A 22,402-nucleotide genomic window follows, 5' to 3' on the forward strand; every position below is an offset into this window, starting at 1 on the left:
AAATCAAGGGAGGTGGGGAAGGATAGACAGTAATACAGCAATAAGCAAAAATGAATATCTTTGAAATGAGTGCAGTTTCATTATATTTGCTATTAATGGACGGCATTACCTTTACTGAGCAGCTAATTTTACTTCTCAGCAGTTCTAGCAGTTCTGCTTCATCCACATAGTTTATTACGTTTGAAGCACATCTGCGGGACAGCAGCTGGGGTATCTGTTCTTTAACAGATGAGCAGAGGTTACGAGGCCTGCCAGCCTGCACCCAGTAATTTGTTAATCAGTTACAGAGCCAGCATCAGGAGCTGGATCCTCTGTCTCCTGGTTTATCCTTCTTTCCATTACACGTGGCTAAGTGCCTCTGTCCTGTTACAAAGGCATCTCTTCAGGGGACACAGCCATCCCCTGTCCTAGAAATAGTATTGTTACCTGACAGGCTGGTCTGCCAGGATGACCATGTTCATGTGCTTGAGGAAGCTAATAGAGTTTATCATTTTTTTCCCAAGAGGAAGTAGCAATAGATCATGTACCAAAAATAACACCTTAACAGCTAAATTCTGCTTAGCAGGTAGTTTCCCAAGGATGATCCAATGCAATGAGTCATCACTCTAAGTGCTTATTAGCACATTATTTCTCTTTTTTACTAACGCCGGTGCTTCTGGGGGCATGTTTTTCTGGGAGGTTCACAGTCTTTACACTGTGACTATAAACCATCCCCCTTTTTCCTTCTGCTTTTTTACTTTTCAAATCTAGGATGGCCCGTGATTTCAGAGTGCAGTCAGGATTATGACCTCAGATGAGAGTGACAGTTTCTCCAGTTGGTTGCAGCTCCATCTCATTCCCAGTAAAAGTTAAAAGTGTAGAGTAATATAAACAAATGTGTGGGACCTATACTATTAAGAAAGCTATAAAACTTGATTCAGAGATATAAAAGACTTACAGAAACGTAGAGGACATTAGAAAGATACTACATCTTCCTGAATGAAAAAATTGAATATTGAAATAAGATCTTTGCAAATTAATTTATAGGTTTACGCAACTCCAATCAGAATCACAGCAGGATTTTCTAAAATGCATTTGGGAAGAGTTAAATTGGTGAAAATAGCCAGGAACATTTTTTTCAGTTGCTCTGGCCTGCTGTTCAGTTGGTTAGAGCGTCCTCGCATACACCAGGGTTGCACTTTCAATTTCCGGTCAGGGCACATGCAAGAAACAACCAATGAATGCATAAATAAGTGAAACAGCAAAGTGATGTTCCTCTCTCCCTTCCCCTCTCTCTCTAAAATAAATGAATGAATGTTATGAAGGGAAACTCACACCACGAAGCACTAATATGCATTATGAAGCTACAATAATAAAAAATTGATTCCAGCAGAAGAACGACAGACATTAATGGAACAGAATAGAGAGCCCAGAAAGAGACCCAATTTAGGAAATGATGTAATTTATCGTAAATCACAAACCCTGCAGGACAGAATGGCTTATTCCACAATGAGATAGGATAACTGGTAAACTTGTTGGAGGAAAAAATGGCAGTCTGATTTGATTCTCTCTATTTCTTACCATAGAGCAAATGGCCTAAAAGTTAAATATTAGAAATGAAACCATAAAAGGATAAAGGAACTATAGAAAATATTGATGGCCCAAGAATGGAGATGGACTTTCAAAGCATTAAAAGTCACAAAGAAAAATATTAATGTATTTGACTATGTAAAAATTGAAAACTTTTGTTCATCAAAAAATAAAAATGCTGCAAATTTTATTTTTTTAATTAAAATATATTTAATTGAGATTGCAAACTTGCAAAATCTTTGAGTATCACCAAAGAACAATAATCCCAAATTGACAAATAAATTAGAAACAATAATTTACAATATAGTCGCTATTAAAATTGAAATTTTTTCATAGAGAAGAAGATTGGGATAACTCTATCCAATGTAGGCAAGAGTATGCAACTTAGAAAGCACCTGATAATAAAGACCATAGACAGGCTTAACGACGGGAGCAGTAGATGGCATTGAGCATATGTACTCTGTGGCCATTGCATTCAACGTGACTGAGCAAGTAGAACAATGAATTTGCATCAAATTCTGCATCGAGCTTGATCATTCCTCCGCAGAAACTATGCCGGTGATTCAGAAGGCCGCAGCTATAGGCAACTGGCGATTGGCAGCTTCATCACCACTACGTGCCTGCTCATGCATCACATTTTGTGTAGTTTTTTGGCAAACTATCAAATCACTTAGGTGACTCAGCACCTTCTACAGCCCAGATTTGACGCCCAGTGACTTCTGGCTTTTCCTAAAACTAAAATCCCCTTTGAGAGGGAAGAGAAAATGCTGCAAATTTTAAAAGTATATGATAATTTTGGAGAAACTGTTTGCAATAAATATGACAAAAACATAATATCCTTAATGAATAAAGAGATCTTAAAATTAATTGGAAACCACCAATTGTGGTAGTTTTACCACAGTGTAGTATTACCACTTTCCTGTCATGTCATGTATACATCACAGTGCCAAATGGGTTTACAAGGACAACACAGTTCAGATGGCACAAGAGAGTGAAATAAATACAGATCTTATTTTCCATTCACATAGTCTTTGTTCAGAGGCAGTTTAAGGAAAGTACACATTAAGCTATAAATACCTCAGGACAGTTTGTCCACATTGACACTTCCATTTCCTAAAATGAAACCCGCATTGGCCCACAGGGAGAAAAAAGGCTGGCTTTGTTAACCAGCTTTATTTCAACAAGCACATCCATATGCTAAGAACTTCCTCTGATGAGTCACCCACAGTTGTCAAACACCAACTTTCCTTTGTTTGACCCGGGCAGAAATAGGGCCTGTGGAAGCAAACTGCAAGAGTCTGAATCATTTAATTGTGTTGGTTTTTTTTTTTTTTTTCATATCTGAATTTGCATCTGTCACAAACCCAATGTGTCCACCATGAAAAACTGCATTCTTCAAATATCACTGAAAAAAAATCCCATTCAAATGGGCCTGTTCTGTCTAGATAGTCTGTGAAATTTCTAAGGAATGTTGTGGGCTTTGCTTCCTGTGCTAAATTGTTGAGTTATCACACATTATTGGATTCCACCCAAAATGTGCTGGATAGGAATATTATACTCATACAGTTGTCTTTACCATTCAGAAAGGGAAAAAAGAAGAAAGTTACTACTGCTCCTTATCTAAGATAAAAACTCTTAAGAGGTTAGGTGGAAATGTGTGTGTGCAAATAATTTTTAAAAGTACAGGGTGGGGCAAAAAAAAGAGTTTATAGTTGTTTACATGGAAAATAATACAGTAATTAATAAATAATAAGAATAAACTCTGTTTCACATAATCACAACTGTAAACCTACTTTTGCCCACTCCCATATGTCCTTGATTCTTTGTAGAGGCTTGAGTCATATTTGGTCTCAGCTTTGTTATGACTGCTAACCACTTTCTTGTTTTTTTTGTTTTTGTTTAATCAAGGATGAGACAGCCAGGATTCAGATCCGGCTCTGGGATATGATGCCATCCTTAGTTTGTTTGAAAGACATCTTTAGAGATACCATCTTACCCATTTGTATGAAAAAGAGAGAAAAAATTGATGTTGCATGATTTCTTCTATATGCTATTTACTTTTCTCTGTTTTCCAAAATTTCTACATGCATATATATTTTATAACCAGCAAAATAATTTATATTTAGAGTACCTACCCATGATTTAAAACATAAAAGCAATAATAAGCCTCTTAAAAATTCAGCTGGCTCTTGGGAAAGTAAAATTTTATCCTGCGAAAATAAACACTAGCATTGGGTGATTGGTCACTGCGCTGATCTCAGTACTAGAGTCACTATGCAGTCACATCACAGTCAAGGGACAGCACCCATATTTGTATGTTAAGCAGATTGTTTATTATTATTTCTTGTTAAGCCTCACCCAAGGACATTTTTTTCATTGCTGAGAGAGAGAGAGAGAGAAACATCGACTGGCTGCCCCAACCAGGGCTCAAACCCACAACCTGGGTATGTGCCCTGACCAGGAATCAAACCCGCGACCTTTTGGTCCACACAACAACGCTCCAACCAACTGAGCCACACTGGCCAGGGCTAAGCAGATTGTTTTTTAAAGGAAAAAATGAGACAATCAGCCTTCCACTGTTTGGAGTATTTTTAACCAATGATTGAATCCAATTTGAGGATATTTTTGGATCATTTGTAATACTTTCAGAGTGAAACTTTGGTTCCCTTTTGAGCAGAGCTGCTTTTTTAAAAATAAGCCACTCCAACCAACAGTCACTTCTATTTCAGAAAATTTCTAGTGATTATTTTCCCCCCAAATCAACATTAAAACATTCAGCCTTGGGTTATGTCATTCTGCTGACAAATGACTCTTGTCAATATTGAAGTGTTTGCAAGAGAGAAAGCAAGTGCATATGAGCATAGAGGCAGTCATAATTATGTACTCAGAGACACACCCACAGCAGAGTCCATAAGACTCCCTTTGGCAAAAATGTTGTGTCAAAAGACAAGACTAGTAGATTCCTAGGTTAAAAGGAGTGGCTTTGAATGTCATGTTTTTGTTATTGTATAATGTATATAATATTAGCTCTTAGAAGTATGTTGCCATTAAATAGGCTTTTACATTTTCTAACTTTTATTTTTTGTGTATTGTTTTGATGTCAGCCTATCAGAGAGAGAGAACTTGCGTTGCTTAGATCACCTTGATTTGTGTAGCTAGTTTGTTTTCTGTGGTATATGTTGCTGATTAATCTGAGCATTTTCCTACTGTGCCTAGATAGCACTTCAGAATCATCCTCATCCCAGCTCGCAGCCTATAACTTACTACCTATCAATGAGATTGGACAAAATGAATCTCCTTCCCATTCTAGATCTGTAGGTGGCTTCACCCCATTCTAGCTATGTAGGTAGGTGGCGACCTCTTTTGATCATGTACGTCCCTCAGACTGTCACTTTACCTGTGTATACTGTCATAAGCAGTGCTTTTTTCCCTGGGCAAGATATACTGTATATAGTTTTACAAGATCTTTTGCTAAAAGAGAGTAATAAATAACATCTTGAATTATGGTATTAGGAGGGAGCTACCAATGGTCTAATCCCTTATATTTCATAGTAGCAGTGAGTTATTAGGAAAAAAGAATGAAACCTGTCTGTCTGGACCACCTTTAGTTCTTACTGTTTTGAGAGATGCTCATCTGATTTTTCGAAAGAGGCCTTTGAGATAACAAAGATAATTTTTTAAGATTTTTTTAATTTTTCTTTTCTATAACCTCTTGTTCTGGAAATGCTGACCAGCCATCACCGTTTGCCTGGAACGGAGGCTTCCTGGAATACAGGATTCTCAGTGTTAAAATTGGAACCATCCTGGGCAGACTGGACCAGTGGGTCACCTTGTTCCGGGGTGCCCCACTGCCAGGTGGCCAGGTACTGAGGAACATGTACTCTTAAGATTGTCACTCATGGGCCACATCCCGAAAGGCTAGGAGCTGTAGGACAGAATGATTTTATTATGGGGTATGGGGAGGTTCCAGTTTTATTAAGTGATGTCATCAGCTCACATTTCTTCAGTAGACTGAAGGTAATTGATCAGCCTGAGCCCAGTTAATAATTAAAGCCTGACTGATTAATCTAGGGCACTGATTTTGCCAGGTATCCCTGGAAATCTCTGATAATCTATTGTCTTCACACACCATCATCATCCCTGTCCCAAATGATCTTCCAGCTTGTTGTCATTAAAGTCTTTCAGTACCAAGCCCAACTTAAAATACAGTGAGTGTTACAGCTGGAACTTCCCTAAGGGAGAAGGACTGTCATCCAAGCTCTGCGGTTATGTGAAGAGACAAAAGACAGCACACCCCAGGACGCGGAGCCTGAGGTGCCTGACTGTTACAGACGCTTACTGCCCACAGTGAGGCAGGTGATTCTGTGGAGGTCACAGACCCTGGACTTGCCTCCAGTTTCTTAGGAATTAGTAATACTAATGTAAATGCTTCATGCGTTACTTCTTAGATTTGATCAGATTTCTTTTCCTGCCTTTAAAACTTTCTTTCAGATGCGAAGTTACTTAGTCCTTGCCAGTGGTCTGACTTTAGGGTCAGAATGAAAATGAAAATGCAATAATGTATTTAGGAACATAGACTCTAGAAAGTGCTTAATACATAATCATTTCTTTCCTGCCCTAAGAACTCCCCTCAGCAGTGTGATTGGAGAGCAAGAGATAAAAGAGGCAGTAGGGGGAATAATGAATGAGTAATTTGTCAAAAAAAACTTACCAGAGAGTATATAGAATAAATGCTTGGATCCCAGACACAGAATGAGACAGATCATGTTTATTGCTCCTGTTGGACAAGAATGTTCGCGCCCAGGTTTCTAATTTTAAAGGTTTGAAAGATACTGTATTTAGTAACAGGAGAAAGGAAGTGTTATGGACTGAACGTTTGCATGCCTCCCAAAAATTCAGATTGAAGCCCTAACTCCAATTTGATAGTATTTGGAGATGGGGCGTTTGGGACATAATTAGGGTTAGATAAGGTCATGAAGGTAGGTTCCACCCTCACAACAGGGGATGAAGGCCTAGCAGCCAGCTTGCTCTTTCAGCCGTGTGAGTACACAGCAAGCTGGTATGCAAGCCAGAAGGAGAGTCCTCACCTTTATTTCAGACTTCTCATCCTCCAGAACTGTGGGAAGTAGATTTCTGTTGTTTTAGCCACCCAGTCTCTGGTGTTTTGTTTCAGCACCTCAGGCTGACTAAGACAGGAAGAGATGGCGCTGGAATGGTTCTTTTAGGTGTTAATATTTAAGAGAAATGTTTATTTCTGGCAAATAGATAATTAATTATTGAAGTGATAAGAAATTTTTTTAATCTTAATAATCTGACTTCTTTAGTTATAGATGAAATTAAGTCCGTTACTATATTAATTTGTAAGTTTTGTATAATGTTTCAGAAATCTCAAGTGGTTTGGTGAGTTCCGGTTTAATTTCAATTCTCAATCTTGAACTGAAAAACAGTGGGCCCTCTCTCTGTCCCTCTCATTACTCATAGTCCAGTAAATATGAGCCCTCTGTGGAGAAATAAATTAGTCACATCTGGTAACGAGGAAAAGTCAATTCACCTATTTATTTGAAAGGAAATTACCAGAGTGCAAGTCGCCCACTATGGACAGATATGGCAGCTCACCCTCTGACTTCGTCCATCTGGTCTGAGCTGGAAGTGTCACTGCATTTCCCTGGGAGAGGTTTTTTCCTGTTGGTCTCTGTCTCAGTGACAGAACTTCATCTCAGATTCTTCTTTCCCGCAGCCCTTCACTGGTATCCCTTGGGCTTTTACCTTTTTTCACCACACTCCTTCCCACCAGCCCCTCTTCCTTCCTGGGCCAGTTGCCCTAAGTGCCTCTTTCCCCTCCACGCCCTCTTTAATCCCTCACTCTCGTCTTGCCTTTGCTACACTCTTTCTCAACACTTGTCTTTCTTTGTCTTCCAAGGAGCCCATCCCTGTCCTGCATACCTCGGTGAAGTCAGCACCTAAAGGCAAAGTTCCCATCCTACCTGCTCTTGTTGCTGCTTTAAAGGTTTTGTTAAGATTTTAGCTTTAGGGGAGTAATTGTCAGCTAGCCCTGGTTTTTAAATTCCCATTATCTGCAGGCACATATTGTCTAGTGCCAAAGACCAGTTACAGCATAAATGGAGACAACAATATAAATCAAATCCAGCTTGGCTCTAAGTGTGTGCATATCTCTTCTCTATACATATCTGTGCAAATACACATGCTCACACTTGAATGACCCTGAAATGAACCAAGCAAGTGCATTTTGAGACAGCAGGGATTGAAGTTGACAGAAAGAAGGGAGAGAAAGCCTTCTTGGTAGGAGGACCAGTAACCATTCTTCTGTATTAAATGAGTGCCAGTTACGGGCAGAGTGGGCAGTGAATTTTGTGTCCTGGCTACAGAAGCAAGTAGGGCTTGGCCCTGTCCTCAGAAGGCTTCCAGTCTGGCTGTAGAGACCAACCAGTGAACGAGTAAAAGAATGGGTTAACATAGGAACAGGGAAGAGGTGAAGTGAACAGATTACATACAAGTAGCTGTGTTGGGATTTTTTTCTTCTAATTTTCAAAGTAATTAGTACTTATAAAATTCTAAGTACAGAGTAATAGAAAAAATGCAGAAAACAAATCCCCCATAATCTCACCAGCTAGAGGAAAACATAAAATAGTAGTTTTATAGAATGCCATTTGTACATAGAAACTTTTGATTTGTTATTTTATCCTAACCTGATAAGCCAGGTGTTTGGGGAAATTCAGATCATATTAATAAGTTATTCAGAACTTTCAGAGCACATGTCTTCAAGTGGGTACTTCATTGAATATACAGCAAAATAAATGTCTCTGTACTTTAAGTACATGCACTTAAGCTTTTCATATATTTAGGTCTAAAGCAGTTTTGTTAGCAATTTTTTACTGTCCTTCTGAATCTCATGTTTGCTTGGAAATATAGCTTCTTACCTACTATTTTTAAACGGCTTTATTAACATATAATTAACATACCACACAATTCACCAATGTCAATTGTACAATCCAATAGCTTTTCATTTAGAATATCCGCAGAATTGTGCAACCATCACCACAACCCAGAAAGAAACCCTTTGCCCATTAGCAGCCCCACACCCCCTTCCTAGGCAACCACTAATCTACCTTCTGACTCCACAGATTTGCCTCTCCTGTGCCCATAAATGGAATCACGCCATAAATACGTGCTCTTTTGTGACTGGCTTCTTCTATTTGGCATAACGTCTTTAAGGGCCATCCATTTGTAGCATTTATCAGTGCTTCGTTCTTAATTATGAGTGAGTGACAGCCACCACATTGCATTGCTCTACCATACTCTGGTTATCCCTTCATCAGTTGGTGGACATTTGGGTTTCCATTCTTTGGCTGTTAGGAATATTGCTGCCGTGTACATTCATGTTTAAGATTTTGTGTGGACACATATTTTCAATGCTCCTGGGTATGATTAACTGCCTTTTTTGCATGTTTTTCATTCTCATATTTCTTAAGTATCACTTTATACATCATTTGTTATTATTTTTCAAAGAAACACGTTTAAAACTAAGTTAATTTTTTTCTAGTCTTCTTCGCCCCCACCACGTCTCCCCACCTTTCTCACTCAGGCTGGCTTTACTAACAGTCCAAACATAAAGTCATGCTCCTTCTTCCAGGTCATGCTTAGTCTTTCACCAAGTTCAGATCATCTTCCCTTAATGTCTTTGCATTCTTCCCCATTTTTTTGTCCACCTGGTGGTGGGTTCCTGTCATCTTACACGTCCACCGGGCTCTCCCCCTTGGCCTCCCTGGCTCCGTCCTCTTCCCCTACGATTGAGTCAGTAACCCTCTGCCACACTGATCTTTCTAAGATACTGCTGTTTGCTGCTCATTGGAGTCACAGCAGCTTAGATCCTTACTGAGCTGCGTTTCCTTGGACAAGTTACTTTACTTCTCGCGTGCTAAAAAAAAAAAATTACTCAGACCACCTCCCAACATCCTAGTAATAGTTAAATGATTGCACTGGGCTTCTGTCTCCTGCCAGAAAAATGAGATGAACTTCTCTTATTTCAGAGTCCTGTGTTTGTATATCTAGTCTCCCATGGGGACAAGGATTATTATGGTAGTAGGTAGTATTGTGTATATGTATATTTATTTAGAGACATTTATAAATTTGTATTTTAACAGGTTTGTATTAAAATGTATAAAATAATTTAAATATATGTATATATTATACAGTAAGGCCACATATTATTTAATATATATTTTTGGTGAGTGGCAATTTCCCAGCACCTAATGCAACCCTGTGTGCTTAACGAGTGATCACTGGATTATTGTTTGCAAAAAAAAAAAAGAAATCAATTCATTGAGTTTCTGCTTAATCTCATTATTTCAATAGGTGGTAATTGTAAGGTGATAAACATTTTTAACTTAACAGATAACAGCTCTAAAACTGAACATGGGAGCAAGTGTAAAATAGTAGACATTCCCTGGCTAATATTTTTCAGAAGGTCATTCTATGAACATGGAAAATCCCTCTTCTAATCAAGAAAGATAACAGCTAGTGCTTAGCTGCAGGTGAAACGCATGATACCAAGGTGTTCTGCAGGGTGATCCATGACTTCCTCCTCTTTTTAGTACAATGAAAGTATTGTCACTAAACGAAATTTCTCATCTTCCATTCTGCATGAATCATTTCCTTTCTGTAACAGACACATCAGCATACACTTCTCTGCTAGAAAACATACCTACTATTTCTAAATGTTGTTTTCCCCTGTTCATTGAGATCGTGAGTGATGTTTGTTCTTTTAGTTTGTTTAAAACAGCATGTAATCTGAAATGTAGATCCTTTGTAATTTAACCCAAGAAGAGTCTCTTCACTGATAGAGAATTAGCTAAAACTACATACCAAAATAGAAATTGGATTGCCGATTCAAAATTAATTAATTCATATTGCAAAATTTGACACTTATTCTTTCTTTTCTTGATGATAAAGCTGTAAGAGTTATAACAGGTGTAGAGAATATATAGTGACCTCAGAGGAAGGACTATGAGGCTTAAATATGACTTGTACACCCACCACATGATGACTAATGTCCCCTTCCCTTCCAGTTCACCATGCGAAGTACTTTATCATCTGTGTATAACAGTGGCCAAGAAGATGTCTACCTTGTATCTACCCTGTAGGAGTGGGAGAAAGTGTGTGGATATGTAGTTGCCACTTACTGTAGGTCTGCTCTAAACTGGGCATTTTACAGATGGGGCAGATGAGGTTCAAAGAGGTTCTATGACTTTCCTAACATCATTCAGGGAGAAATGACTGGTTAGGGGTTTCACATGCAGGACAGTCCATCACCAAAGTCTGTGCCCTCTCCTAAGTCAACGAATGTCGTGAAAAATTAAGATGTTAAATGTAAAGAAAACATCAAGGCTTAAACTCTCACAAATTCAAAAACGCCTTGGGGAAAGTCCTTGCTAAAAACCCCCAATAACCATACTTGTTTTGGCATGACTGTACCTAAGGTGATATGAGAAGAAAATTGACTTGGCTGTGGTTTAAAATGAATGCAATTTTGCCATTATATTTTGCAATAATCTCCTTTCAGTTAGAAAAAAATACTTATGTATAAATGAAAAATGTATTTCTTTCATAAAGAGTTTATCTTGTCATCATATAATATAATAGTTAACTTGATAGTAGTGAAGAAGATATCTGTAGAAAATATTTGGAAATAACCTAAAATTCTCTTTCACAAAAACTCACAGCAATGTTCAATTTCAGCTATTTTCCCCCAAATATTGTTTATCTTGTCAGATAAATTGCTTTCAAAGAGTAGCATGGCAGAAACCTTCCAGTAGGCTCCTCTGTAGTCTATGTGGGAATTCCAAATAGAAAGAGGCTCAGGGCCAGGAAAGACAGAAGGAGCGTTTATGTAATAGAATGCAATGGTCTCAAGAAGTGAGTGTGGACAAAATCTTCTAAAGAAAAAGGAATATTGCCCTGACCAGTGTGGCTTAGATAGTTGCGCATCATCCCCCAAAGCAAAAGGTCAGCTGTTCAATGCCCTGTCAGGGCATGTGTCTGGGTTGTAGGTTCAGTCCCTGGTCAGGGCACGTGCAAGAGGCAACCTGTTTCTCTAACACATTGATGTTTCTCCCTGCCTCTTTCTCCCTCCCTTCCACCCTCTCAGAGGATAAATAAAATCTTTTTATAAAAAGAAAAAGGAGGATCATAAGCGAGGTGAAAAGAAAAGAAATGTAGGTATAAAATTAGAAATGGGATTCATAAAATTTAGATTCAGCAAAGGTCTCGAGTAAATAATGTTTGTGTACCATTACCGAAACACTTGGTTAAACTACTGGGAAGTTATCTGAAGTAAGTAATTGTAGTTTTTGATGTAGTAAAATGCACAATAGCTATATACTTTAAGTATTGTCCTGTATAATAAAAAGATTTTTTTAATGTGCTTCTCCAGTCAAAGCAATTTCACAGTCTTTATTTGGGAATGTTTTGGGTAGGTGTAATCTTTTCATTTTATTATTTAACCCCCCCATCCCCCAAAAAAGTGTGTATATAAGGAAGAAATGTTTTTAAAGCTATAATAATAGGATTCAGATTTACTACTCTTGGTAGACTATCTCTACTGCTAATTTTATCTTTAAATGATTCATTAAAAAGAATTAGTAAGTGTGTCACCTGTGAAGGGGTTTATGTCTAAAAACAGACAAGATGGGATCGCTTAGTGGATTCTCTCCCTGCAATGGTTTGGAAAAAATGCATGGCTTTTTATCTTTTATGAGCCTCTGTCTCGTGGTATGTAATTGAACATTCCTCTCCCGTCTTCCGTCTTCACGGAGGGCCTCTCTATAAAGATTTCCAGGAGGGCTACATTTTTAGGCAGTGGGAAGAAAGAGTTCAAAGTTATTTCGGACCTCCTCAGCTTGTCTGGCTGGCCATCTCTCTCTGTCTCTCAGTGTCTTTCATTCCCCCTGCTTTGCTCCTTCAAGCCTCTACTTCCTTCCAGCTCAGCTCTATGTCATGGTAATAAAGAACCAGCCAAGGCCGACTCATGCATGTCTGAGTTTTAGCTGAATTGTTTGTACAATTATAAAATTATTCAAAGCGGTAGAATTAAGCTGTCCCTCACCACTAACCCAAAGAATAAAAGATCATGTTCATATTTGTCCCCCTGAAATATACCATAATTTATATGAATTAAAGACTTTATCTCAGCCAATCTGAGGAAGGAAGAAATATTCAAAATAATCTCAATGAAATCACAGTCCTATGTGTTTCTTCATTACATGGTGCACACAGCCCATATGGCTATGGCTTTTTCCCTTAGATCCTTATTTCAAAACAGATTCTATCACACAAGGTCCCTGAAGCAGTCTCATTCTTACATCTTCATACTCCACTGTAGCACACCCAAGGGTTCATCCTGTTGAAAGGTTTTATCCTTCCTCTGAATCCATTATACTTTTCCGTGCTCCCAATCCTCTGTCATAAAACTAGCTCATACAAAAATATTCAGAGTTTTCAGCTGCAAAGTCAATAGATGATTCTTAGAGTTTGATCTCATTTGTGTCCACCTCTTGGTCAGCTGAGAGTACTGATTCCAGTTTGGCCTCATCCCTTCTGTTCATGCCCCATTTCCATCGTCTTGTGACTGTGTATTTACATGCAAAGATCCATTTTTTTAGGAGTTACTGCCTACAGTCAGAGTTCAGTGGTTTTGTATAATTCAAGCCAACCCACATCTGCTACAAAGCCAAGTTAACAGACTTCATTCAGAGTTGTACGCCAGGTCTTCCTAAGGTGGGAAAGTCATTCTGGTCTGTAAACTGAATTGCTGCCTCCAAGTTTCTTGTATTCCCATAGCATAGCAGGTTTTGCTGAGTATCCAGAGAAGAGTGATTCAGACCTTTACTTGCCGCACTCTTCTTTATTAAAGGAGGCGAAACTAATGGGTGAGCATCTCTGGCTCTGGCAGTAGAGTGGACTCCGTGAGTTGAATGAAAGTCCTCTGCTAAACAATCCAACAAATGTAAAAGAAAATGGATCAGCCGTTTGCTTACATGCCTAATGGAACCAGCAAAAAAGTTAGAAACATTGCCAAGGGACAAAAACAAAAAGGACGGTGAAAACCAAAACAGTAAGGACACAAGCCACCGCCACTCGTGGGCTTCAGGATGGGTCTCAGTGCCCACCCAGGACAGAGACGGTCTTAGGCCTGTGCTGGGAACGACATCCATTCAAGTTAGTCGGCCCAGTTTGCTTCCCAGGAGCCATGGCCAGCATTTATTTTAAACTGCTCATGATGCTCAGAGGTAATTTCACCCATGCCTCTGTGGACACCTGCCTTCAGGAAGAGCGGAGGGTCTGGCCGGCTGGCTGACCTGGCACGCCTGTCGCTCCAGCCCTGTGAGATGGATGCTCAGTACGGAGGGGTCGTTTGTGTTTGTTTCCAAGCCTCATAACGCTGGTTATACTTAGTTTTGTAATTTCATACTTTACATATTCAGGAAACAAGGGAGTGTGAAAAGAAAGAACTGTTTTTATGCACCCCAAGTTCTGTACTTTGGAAAGAATGAAAAATGGTTTATCAATTAAAATGTGAGCAAACCAAGGAAGTGTAGAAGATTGGGCTGGGGGAAAGGGTTATCAGTCAGTAAGTTTACAGAAAGGATAAAGAGCCCTGGTCAGTCTGGTGAATTGCTTTGTTCTTTGTTAACATAGAGCAAGAATTTAAAGACACTTAGACACATGCAATCGGAGTACAGAATCTCACAGGCACCTGCTAGTGAGATGCCAGGTCCTCTGTAAGGGCCCCTCACGCAGCCCCTGTGCCCTTTCACCCCCGAGGCATAGCTTCTGCGACTGCGTGTGATGCAGGGAACATGAGTGACCAAAATTAAAGTACTTTGGTTACACAGTCAAAAAGCATCAGACTCTGGGGCTAGGCAGACCTGGTTTGAATTTTAAGGCTGCAATTTGTTAGGGGTCCTTAGGGTAAGCCTTGAAACATCTCCTTAGCTTCCTCAGCTGAAAATAAGGTCATAATAATACTATCGTGCTCCAGGAGCTGTGAGAACTGAGGGCGATAATGTTTGGGAAGCACGTGGCTCTATGCCACATACATTAGTGAGCTCCAAATAATGGCTGTCAAGATTCCATTGTGTGGCTTTTCTAAAACAAACTTCTCACCTTGATATCTTTAAAAACCTGTCTGGATGACCTTTGGAACCCAGCTTCTTAATTCTTTATGAATTTGGCTGCATTAGGGATGTGCAAGTTGCCTGTGTGAGTTTACTAAGGGCTGCCGTGACAAAATACCACAGAGGAGGTGGCTTCAACAACCAAACTATATTTCCTCACAATTCTGGAGGCTGGAAGTCCAAGAGCAAGGTGTCAGCAGGTTTTGTTTCTGTCCTGCTTTGTCCTCACATGGTTATTTCTTTGTGTGCACAAAATGCTCCTTGTGTCATCTTGTGCGTCCAGATTTCCTCTTCTTATGAGGACATGAGAAAATGTGGATTAGAGTCCACCCTAACATCCTCATTTTAACTCCTTAAAGGCCCTGTCTTTAAATACAATCCCATTTCATGGTACTGGCATGTGGGATTCAACACAGGGATTGGGGAGACACAATTCAGCCTATAACATTGCAACAAATAAGTTATTTTCTACTGCATTTGAAAAATAACCATTTTAGGAATAATAATAGAAAGTATGGTTGAAGAATTTTAAGGTGTCTCCTGCTAACCACTTTGCATGATTCTTTATATATAGTGAGTTTATTTACTGTGCATAAAAAATGTTTAAGGGGTCAAGCTTAAAGATTTATAAATTAAAATATAATATTTTTAAAATATGGTCTCTATTAATAGGCTGCAAGTATTTTTAAACACATTGTTGTTGAAAAATACCTGTCATGCATGAGCAAGGAATTACGGGACATTTACATTTACATGTGTACCATAGCTGTATATAAAATCCAATACAATATTTATCACCCCAGCACCTACCTATTCAGGTAATGCACCAAGCCCAAGGTTGGGGGCAAACGTAGTGAAGTCCCTGCTCTCAAGAGGTATTGCTCCACTGGGGGGAAAAATGCCAGAAGTGTCACCAAGTGAGCTGATTTAATTGCCAGTTAAACGCTCAAAGGGGGCTGTGTGTTCACAACGGCCTCTGAAGTCCAGAGTTAGGATTTGGAACTTGTAATGCTTACCTACCATAATATTGGGAGAAAGGGAAATGGTATAATCAGAAAAATAGACCCCGAGGTAACTCACTGCAGCATTCAGGACAAGTGTGGAAGGAGAGACGCATAAGGAAGTGCTGTGATTGCCCAGTGGTGAGGAAAGGGGGCTCTGAGAAGGACCTGACCAAAAACAGTTTCAAAGAATACTGCATTCCCTGGTTTGAGACTAAGACAGTGACATGTTCCACCTGTCGCAAAGTAAAGTAGAACTTTGAGGCCAGAACCTATATGGGAATGGTGACACTACCGTTAAAATGACCATGAACAGGATAGCCATGATGGGAAAACACGGGCATCAGGTACCACCAGGTATTCAGGAGAGATCCTTACTATAAGTGACATTTAAGAAGAGCTTTCAATCCCAGCCATGTAGCTCAGTTGGTTAGAGCATCACCCTGTATTTCAGAAGGTTACAGGTTCGACCTCTAGTTGGGGTATGTATGGAACGGAACCAATTAATTGATATCTCTCTCTTTCAAATCAATAAACATTTTTTAATTTTTTTTTAAAGAAAAGCTTTTATTTACCAAACGGAAGATACAGCTATTCCTTACTCCTTCTTCCCCACACTTGAATATTTTGCTTCCTGTCAAACAATGATAATGGCAAATATGATTGAAATGTAACCTGAGAAGACTCATTGTTTAATAAATATCTTTATTCTTTTAGGCCTCTTTTTCGCGGAAGTTCAGATGTGGATCAACTAGGAAAAATCTTGGAGTAAGTAGTAACTATAATTTTACATCAGTGTCTGTAGCATTAAAACATTTACAGTGACTTTCCTCTGACATTCATATAATACATTTATCTCTTGTCTTTCCTACCCCAAGCTGCTGCTGCAGACAGTATTACTCTTTGTGTGGTGAGTGGGGATGTGGTAGAGGTGCTGTTTTATGCAGAGCCCATGACGACATGTGGCCTGACCACTCTGCTCTGGAAGCTTGTATGTTGCTCGTGTGGGTCTTTGCGCTGCTCCCTCCTTGTTTGCCTGGCCGAGCTCCTGTTCTTAATTCAGATGTGTTGTCTGCCTGGGGTCATTTCAGATGCATCCGCCATCAGAGGTGGGGCGCTTGGTGGCCTGGTAACCCATCCTTGCCCACTGGGCTTCCTGCCCCCATTCAGTATCCTTTAGTCATCCTGGATGGTTTTCCATTGTTTTCCTGGACAATGAATGGTTTGCTACATAATCCATTTTTCTGTGGAGCACTGAAATAGGAAATGAGAATCCTAGATTCTATGTCTGTGGCTAAATAACGATGCAATTTTGAGTAAGTCATTTAACATACCCTCAAAGGAGCTTACACAGTGCCTGGTACATGTCAGTGCTTTTAAAATGTTAGCTATTATTATAATTCATTATTAATTGTTTAACCATTTTGTCCCTCAACTTCTTTACCTGAGAAATGAAACTTTGAGCTTAAATTCTCTTTAAGTTCCTTTCTTGTGATCACATTCTTTGGTTCCAGTTGTCTGTTACTTAGCTCCTTGATGATTTGCAGAGTTCCATTCATGTCTGCATGTGTGCATGTGAGGGTATGTATGCTTTCCTGTTTCTAGAATGAAAAAGGGGGCTTTTCTTCTCACAAAGCATGCAGTATGGCATCCTTTTGGGATTTGTATGTTTGCCAAGTTCCATCAGAGTTGGGGTGGAGTAGGAAGAAAGTGGGAGTTGTAGAACCAGAAAGAGCCCTGATCATTGGTCTGTGACATTTTATGGGAATCCCAGTGATTTTTATGATATTTGCAATCTGTAAAACTGTGGAGAAGTACTCCTAAAGAAAAGAATTCTATTTTAACCCTACCTACTCAAGCATGACTGCTTAAAACAGTTGGAATACAACTGGAATCTGACTTTGTTCTTTTGGTGACTGGAAGGAGCTCCAGTAGACATCTGCTAGTGTCAATGCCACTGCTGAGTCAGAACCAGGTGGCCTTAAGGTCTGAAAAACATTGGCCAGCTTTGCTGTCTGGGAGCTGGAGGGATCCAGGGCAACTGCCGTAACTGCTGCCTCTACTGACCACTCTGTAAGATGGGTGGATTCGGGACAGAACTTGCTTCTGGGTGTCAGGTTCTTCGTCATTCAGTGATGAACTCCCATCTACTCTTGCCCATTGCTGTGAAGAGTGAACTGGGAAAGTCAGGCATGCACCCGTGACCCTCTGCTTGCCAGGCATCAGAGTCCTTCCCCTGCTTTTCCTCGCTGACACCACCCAGGCACCTGGTCCGCCTCCAGCACTGGCATCTGCAATCTTGTTAACATTGTCCGTGCCCCTGAGTATACGAAGCCTATGAGATAGATGGGCCAGAAGGAACCTTTGATAAATACACTTCCAAGGGAAAGCCAGGTCTACTTTTAGGAAAGGCCCGAGATCCTAGGTTGCCAGCAGAAAGAAGCCATGAAGTTCTACATGTTTTGTGCCTTTTGATTTTACTTCTTGGTTTCTGGCATTGTTTCATTGAAATTATGTTCTGTTTCCTCTGAGTGCAGTTATTACTTGCGTAGAGAAAAGGGACAATGCTGCACCCTAGTGTCACTTCTAAAGAACTTGAAAAATGGTTTCTGTGCCCACCATCACTGCCATTTATAGGTTTTGTGCTCTGTCATTCTTTCCAGTACAAATGTCAGCTTTTAAGGGTTATATTCAGCTGTCCAAATACTGAAATTTGATGCAAGCACTTTTTAATGGACCTATCAGAATTTCACCACACTCACATATGGACCATAAAAGTCCATACTGCATTAACGTGAATTTTTTAAAGAAAGTTATATGCACATTCTCTTAAGGGAAAGAAAAAAATGTTTGTGTTTAGGAAGATTTATACTTTCAAAGAACAGAAAGGACTTTGAAAGTGAAACTGAATGCTTTTAGCCTGTGGCATTTTAGAGCATATTTAGGAGCAGAGTCATAGTTAAATAGAAATAAAATATTGGATTTGGACTAAGGAGAATGGGATCCCTCCAGGCTCTGTGGCTGAACTCGCTGTGGGTGACCGTAGCAGTTCATTTCATTCCTCTGACTCAGTTTCCTCATCGGTAAAGCAGCAATTGTAAGACCTGCCCTACATGTCGCAGGAGGCTGTTATGGGGATCAAGGGAGGTGATAGAATTACAAACACTTCTTAAAGTTATTTATGTAGGAATAGAATAGAAATATTATAATAGAATAGAAACATGTATATAATTATACACCACACATACATGCTGATGCAGACACTGTTTTTCGCAGGGCTTTCAGCATTCAGCTGTCCATATTGCCAGCTTTGACTCAATATAAATATACTGAAAGCTGCAAATAAAAAGACTTTAAATTATTACTAAGAGTTGTTGCAACCAATTTCTAGGCAACTGGTGATGATATGCAAATACATTAATAGTATAAATGGCTAAAAAAGAAACTAAAAAAGGAATGAAAGAAAAACAAAGTTCTTTAATAAGCAATCTTCTTTTCTTCCTCTGCCAATTTCATTCTCTCCAAACACATATACATTTATTTCCTTTAATAGTTCCTAGTGAGGTTTTTTCTTCTTACTCTTCTCCTAGATCTTGCTATTTAACAACCAATTTGCATATTGCTCAAGTTGCCGGTTCCATTCATATGCCCCAATAAAGACGTCCCTGGGTTTGGCTTTATCCACCTCAGTAATGCAGCTCTCCCAGCACATCCTACAGAGGCAGGATTGTCTCCCTCCCAACCCTGGCACCCAGTGAAGGGTGCAGTTGTGACATGGGTGTCTGCTCTTCTTCGGGGAGGTCTAGAACCTGGGCTCTGCTCAGGTAAGGGAAGGGGAACAGAGCCCAGTAGAGATTCTGTTACATTTACCACCATATCTTCCTGAAACCTGGAACGCCATTCAGGAGAACACGTCTTCTGGGCCTTAGTCCCAGCGAGTGCAGACCAAGAAGACCCTAATTTCTTTAAACCGTTTGGTCAGTATTTGAAAACCCATAGGCTCTGTTCACTGAACTATAATTTTAATTCAGAATTAATCAGTCTATGTTACTAGACTGATTACATCCCCTGATTTCCTTTGTTCATACCTACTTACCACCTGTACATAAGCTATAAATAATAACTATATAATGTATATTATGCTCTGTGATGCCACTGACCTATTAATATTTCTGAAGAACCTTAATTTACACATTAATACAATTCAAGCAGTCCATATTTTAGTGTGACAATGATATATTGCCTACACATTTTAGATTAATAACATTATTTTCCTCTTATGATAATAACAATGGGTAACGTATTGATATTGACAAGTCCTGGGTGTCAGACACTGTGCTGTCACTTTCTGTAAATTATTGCTGATAACGACCATAAACTACCAATGTTGTATTAAAAAATGACAGTGAAGCTCATAGAAGTTAAGTAATTTGTTCGTACCTACCCATAAGTGGCAGGTGCAGAATTTGAACACAGATCTACCTATTTCTAAAGCCTGTGCTGTTTTTACATTATTTGAGGCTCTATCCACATTTCTGATCCCAGAATGATTTTCAAGGAAAAACATAATGATACTGTTTTTTTTTATTTAGTCACTTTGGAATACCCTAAAATAGTTCTATAATAAAAACAGATAAATTTGATATTAAATTATAAAATAGTTTTTGCATGACACAAGACTGACAAACTTTGTAGTCTCTCTTTTTTTTTTTTTTTTTTGGTCTTATTCTAATGGATGTAATTACTGTTTGGGGAATTATTCTTTAACCAAGAATGCAACCGAATTTATATCTTAAGAAATCATATTATAGGAGCACCATAAAAACATGTCAATCCTGAAGTATTTGATAAGATACAAAAAAGCACTCATAGGCGTAAAGGAAAATATTATATGCCCACGTGGGCCTAATTTGAATATACAGGTCCTACTCCATCCATAATTCAGGGCTTATTAGTAATAAACCGTTTTGCATTTCTTCACTATCTCTTACATTGACTATCTGCTTCCAGAGCAAGCTCTCATCTCTCCCCAGTGAATTGTGCAGTTCTCCTGTGAGATCCCCCTCTACCTTGTCACCGCTGCATTGCAGCCAGGCAGACGGAACTGAGGATCCTGCCAGTTACACAAGTGAAGGGCTCCTGGGGCTCTGGGTGCCCCGTGCCTGCCCCTTAGACCTCACCTTCATCTAGAATTTGGTGGGAAAATAGCTTCTGCACCGCAGCTAATGCTTATATTCACGTGTGGTTCTTTGCAGCGTAATTGGACTCCCAGGAGAAGAGGACTGGCCTAGAGACGTGGCCCTTCCCAGGCAGGCTTTTCACTCAAAATCTCCTCAACCTATTGAGAACTTTGTTTCAGACATTGATGAACAAGGCAAAGACCTACTTCTGGTAAGTTCAGGCGATGCAGAGTTGATCTGCTCTGTGCTGATGAGAGACTTGCCCCGTCCACTGTGGGTGGTGGGGTCCACATCATGCACCACAGCCTCACATGGCACAGGCCACAGTCTCTCTGTAGCTCTCATTTCCACACCTGTAGAGCTGGTGGCTTTCGATTCTGGAATGTCTTCAGTTCCTTGAGAGAGTCTGACACACGTACTTTTCAATTCTTTAACTTTGAATGTTCATTTGAATGTAGCTTTTGAAGGCCTCCCCATTCACATAAACATATGCTTCTAATGAGTACTGAATGTGTCAGGCACATATGAAATACCACGCTGAAAATAAGGACTTTGGGGTCCTGTTTGAGACAGAAATCGTAATACTTGGCCTTTTACATCATTCCCTGTACTCAGCAGCCAGAACAATAGGGAAGGGAATGTACCTACTGCGCCACTTCGGTGTTTGGAACCCGGTGAGTAATGAGTCTTTACCACTGAAACAGCCTTTGCTGTCAGTGCCCCTAAACCAGGAGGAGCCGTGCTCCCACTCTGCCAATGTAGTCTGAATTTCAAATATAGACCCAGGAGCCTATAGGTCTTAGTAGAAATGTTATGCTTCAGCTCTGTGTAAATACAACCAGTGATTGGCATGTTTGCTGAGCCATATATTTTCCCAATGAAACTTATTAGATCTTATTTATTTATTTTCAGAGAGAGGAGAAGGGAGGGAGAGTAATCTCAGTGCAAGAGAGACACATCAATGGCTTGCCTCTTGCACGCACCCAGACCAGGACTGAACACGCAACCTAGGCATATGCCCTAACCAGGAATCGAACCAGCAATCTTTTGCTTTGTGGAACAATGCCCGACCAACTGAGCCACACTGGTCAGGGCCCAATGAAGCTTAACTCCATCTTCACCTGACGGTGGCTCATTTTCTGAGGCTTAGGTAACAGTTCCCTCCATTGACAAATTATGGATAAGGACAGCTATATTTCCTCCCCACTGTTTATTTCTAAGACACTCACTAAGGGCAACATCCTTTGAAATAAATTAATTAGAAGGGAGAATATTCATCTAGACAAAGGGTCACAATATATACGCACTTGCTGACTCCCCTGCTATTTAGGAAAATTTTTCCTTGGTTTCAAATAACAGATATGTACTTGCATTGAAAAGGGAGTTTGAGCCCTGGCACAGGAGTTCAGTTGGTTACAGAGTCATCCTAATACAAATGCATAAATGAGTGGACAGCTAA

The 22,402-nt window shown here is 39.7% G+C and overlaps 1 protein-coding gene across 1 annotated transcript in view; it reads left to right on the top strand.

Annotated features, from left to right (window-relative positions):
* CDK6 (cyclin dependent kinase 6) overlaps positions 1 to 22,402 on the top strand; it is a 212,295-nt gene that overhangs the window by 185,852 nt on the left and 4,041 nt on the right. The window contains exons 6-7 of the mRNA XM_054564624.1: positions 16,481 to 16,531; positions 21,019 to 21,154. Coding sequence (XP_054420599.1) covers positions 16,481 to 16,531; positions 21,019 to 21,154 — 187 coding nt within the window. The remainder of the gene's footprint in view (positions 1 to 16,480; positions 16,532 to 21,018; positions 21,155 to 22,402) is intronic.

The sequence above is a fragment of the Pteronotus mesoamericanus genome, unplaced genomic scaffold, assembly GCF_021234165.1.
Source record: "Pteronotus mesoamericanus isolate MK-2021 breed Mesoamerican mustached bat unplaced genomic scaffold, CSHL_Meso_final scaffold_85, whole genome shotgun sequence".
NCBI lineage: Eukaryota > Metazoa > Chordata > Mammalia > Chiroptera > Mormoopidae > Pteronotus > Pteronotus mesoamericanus.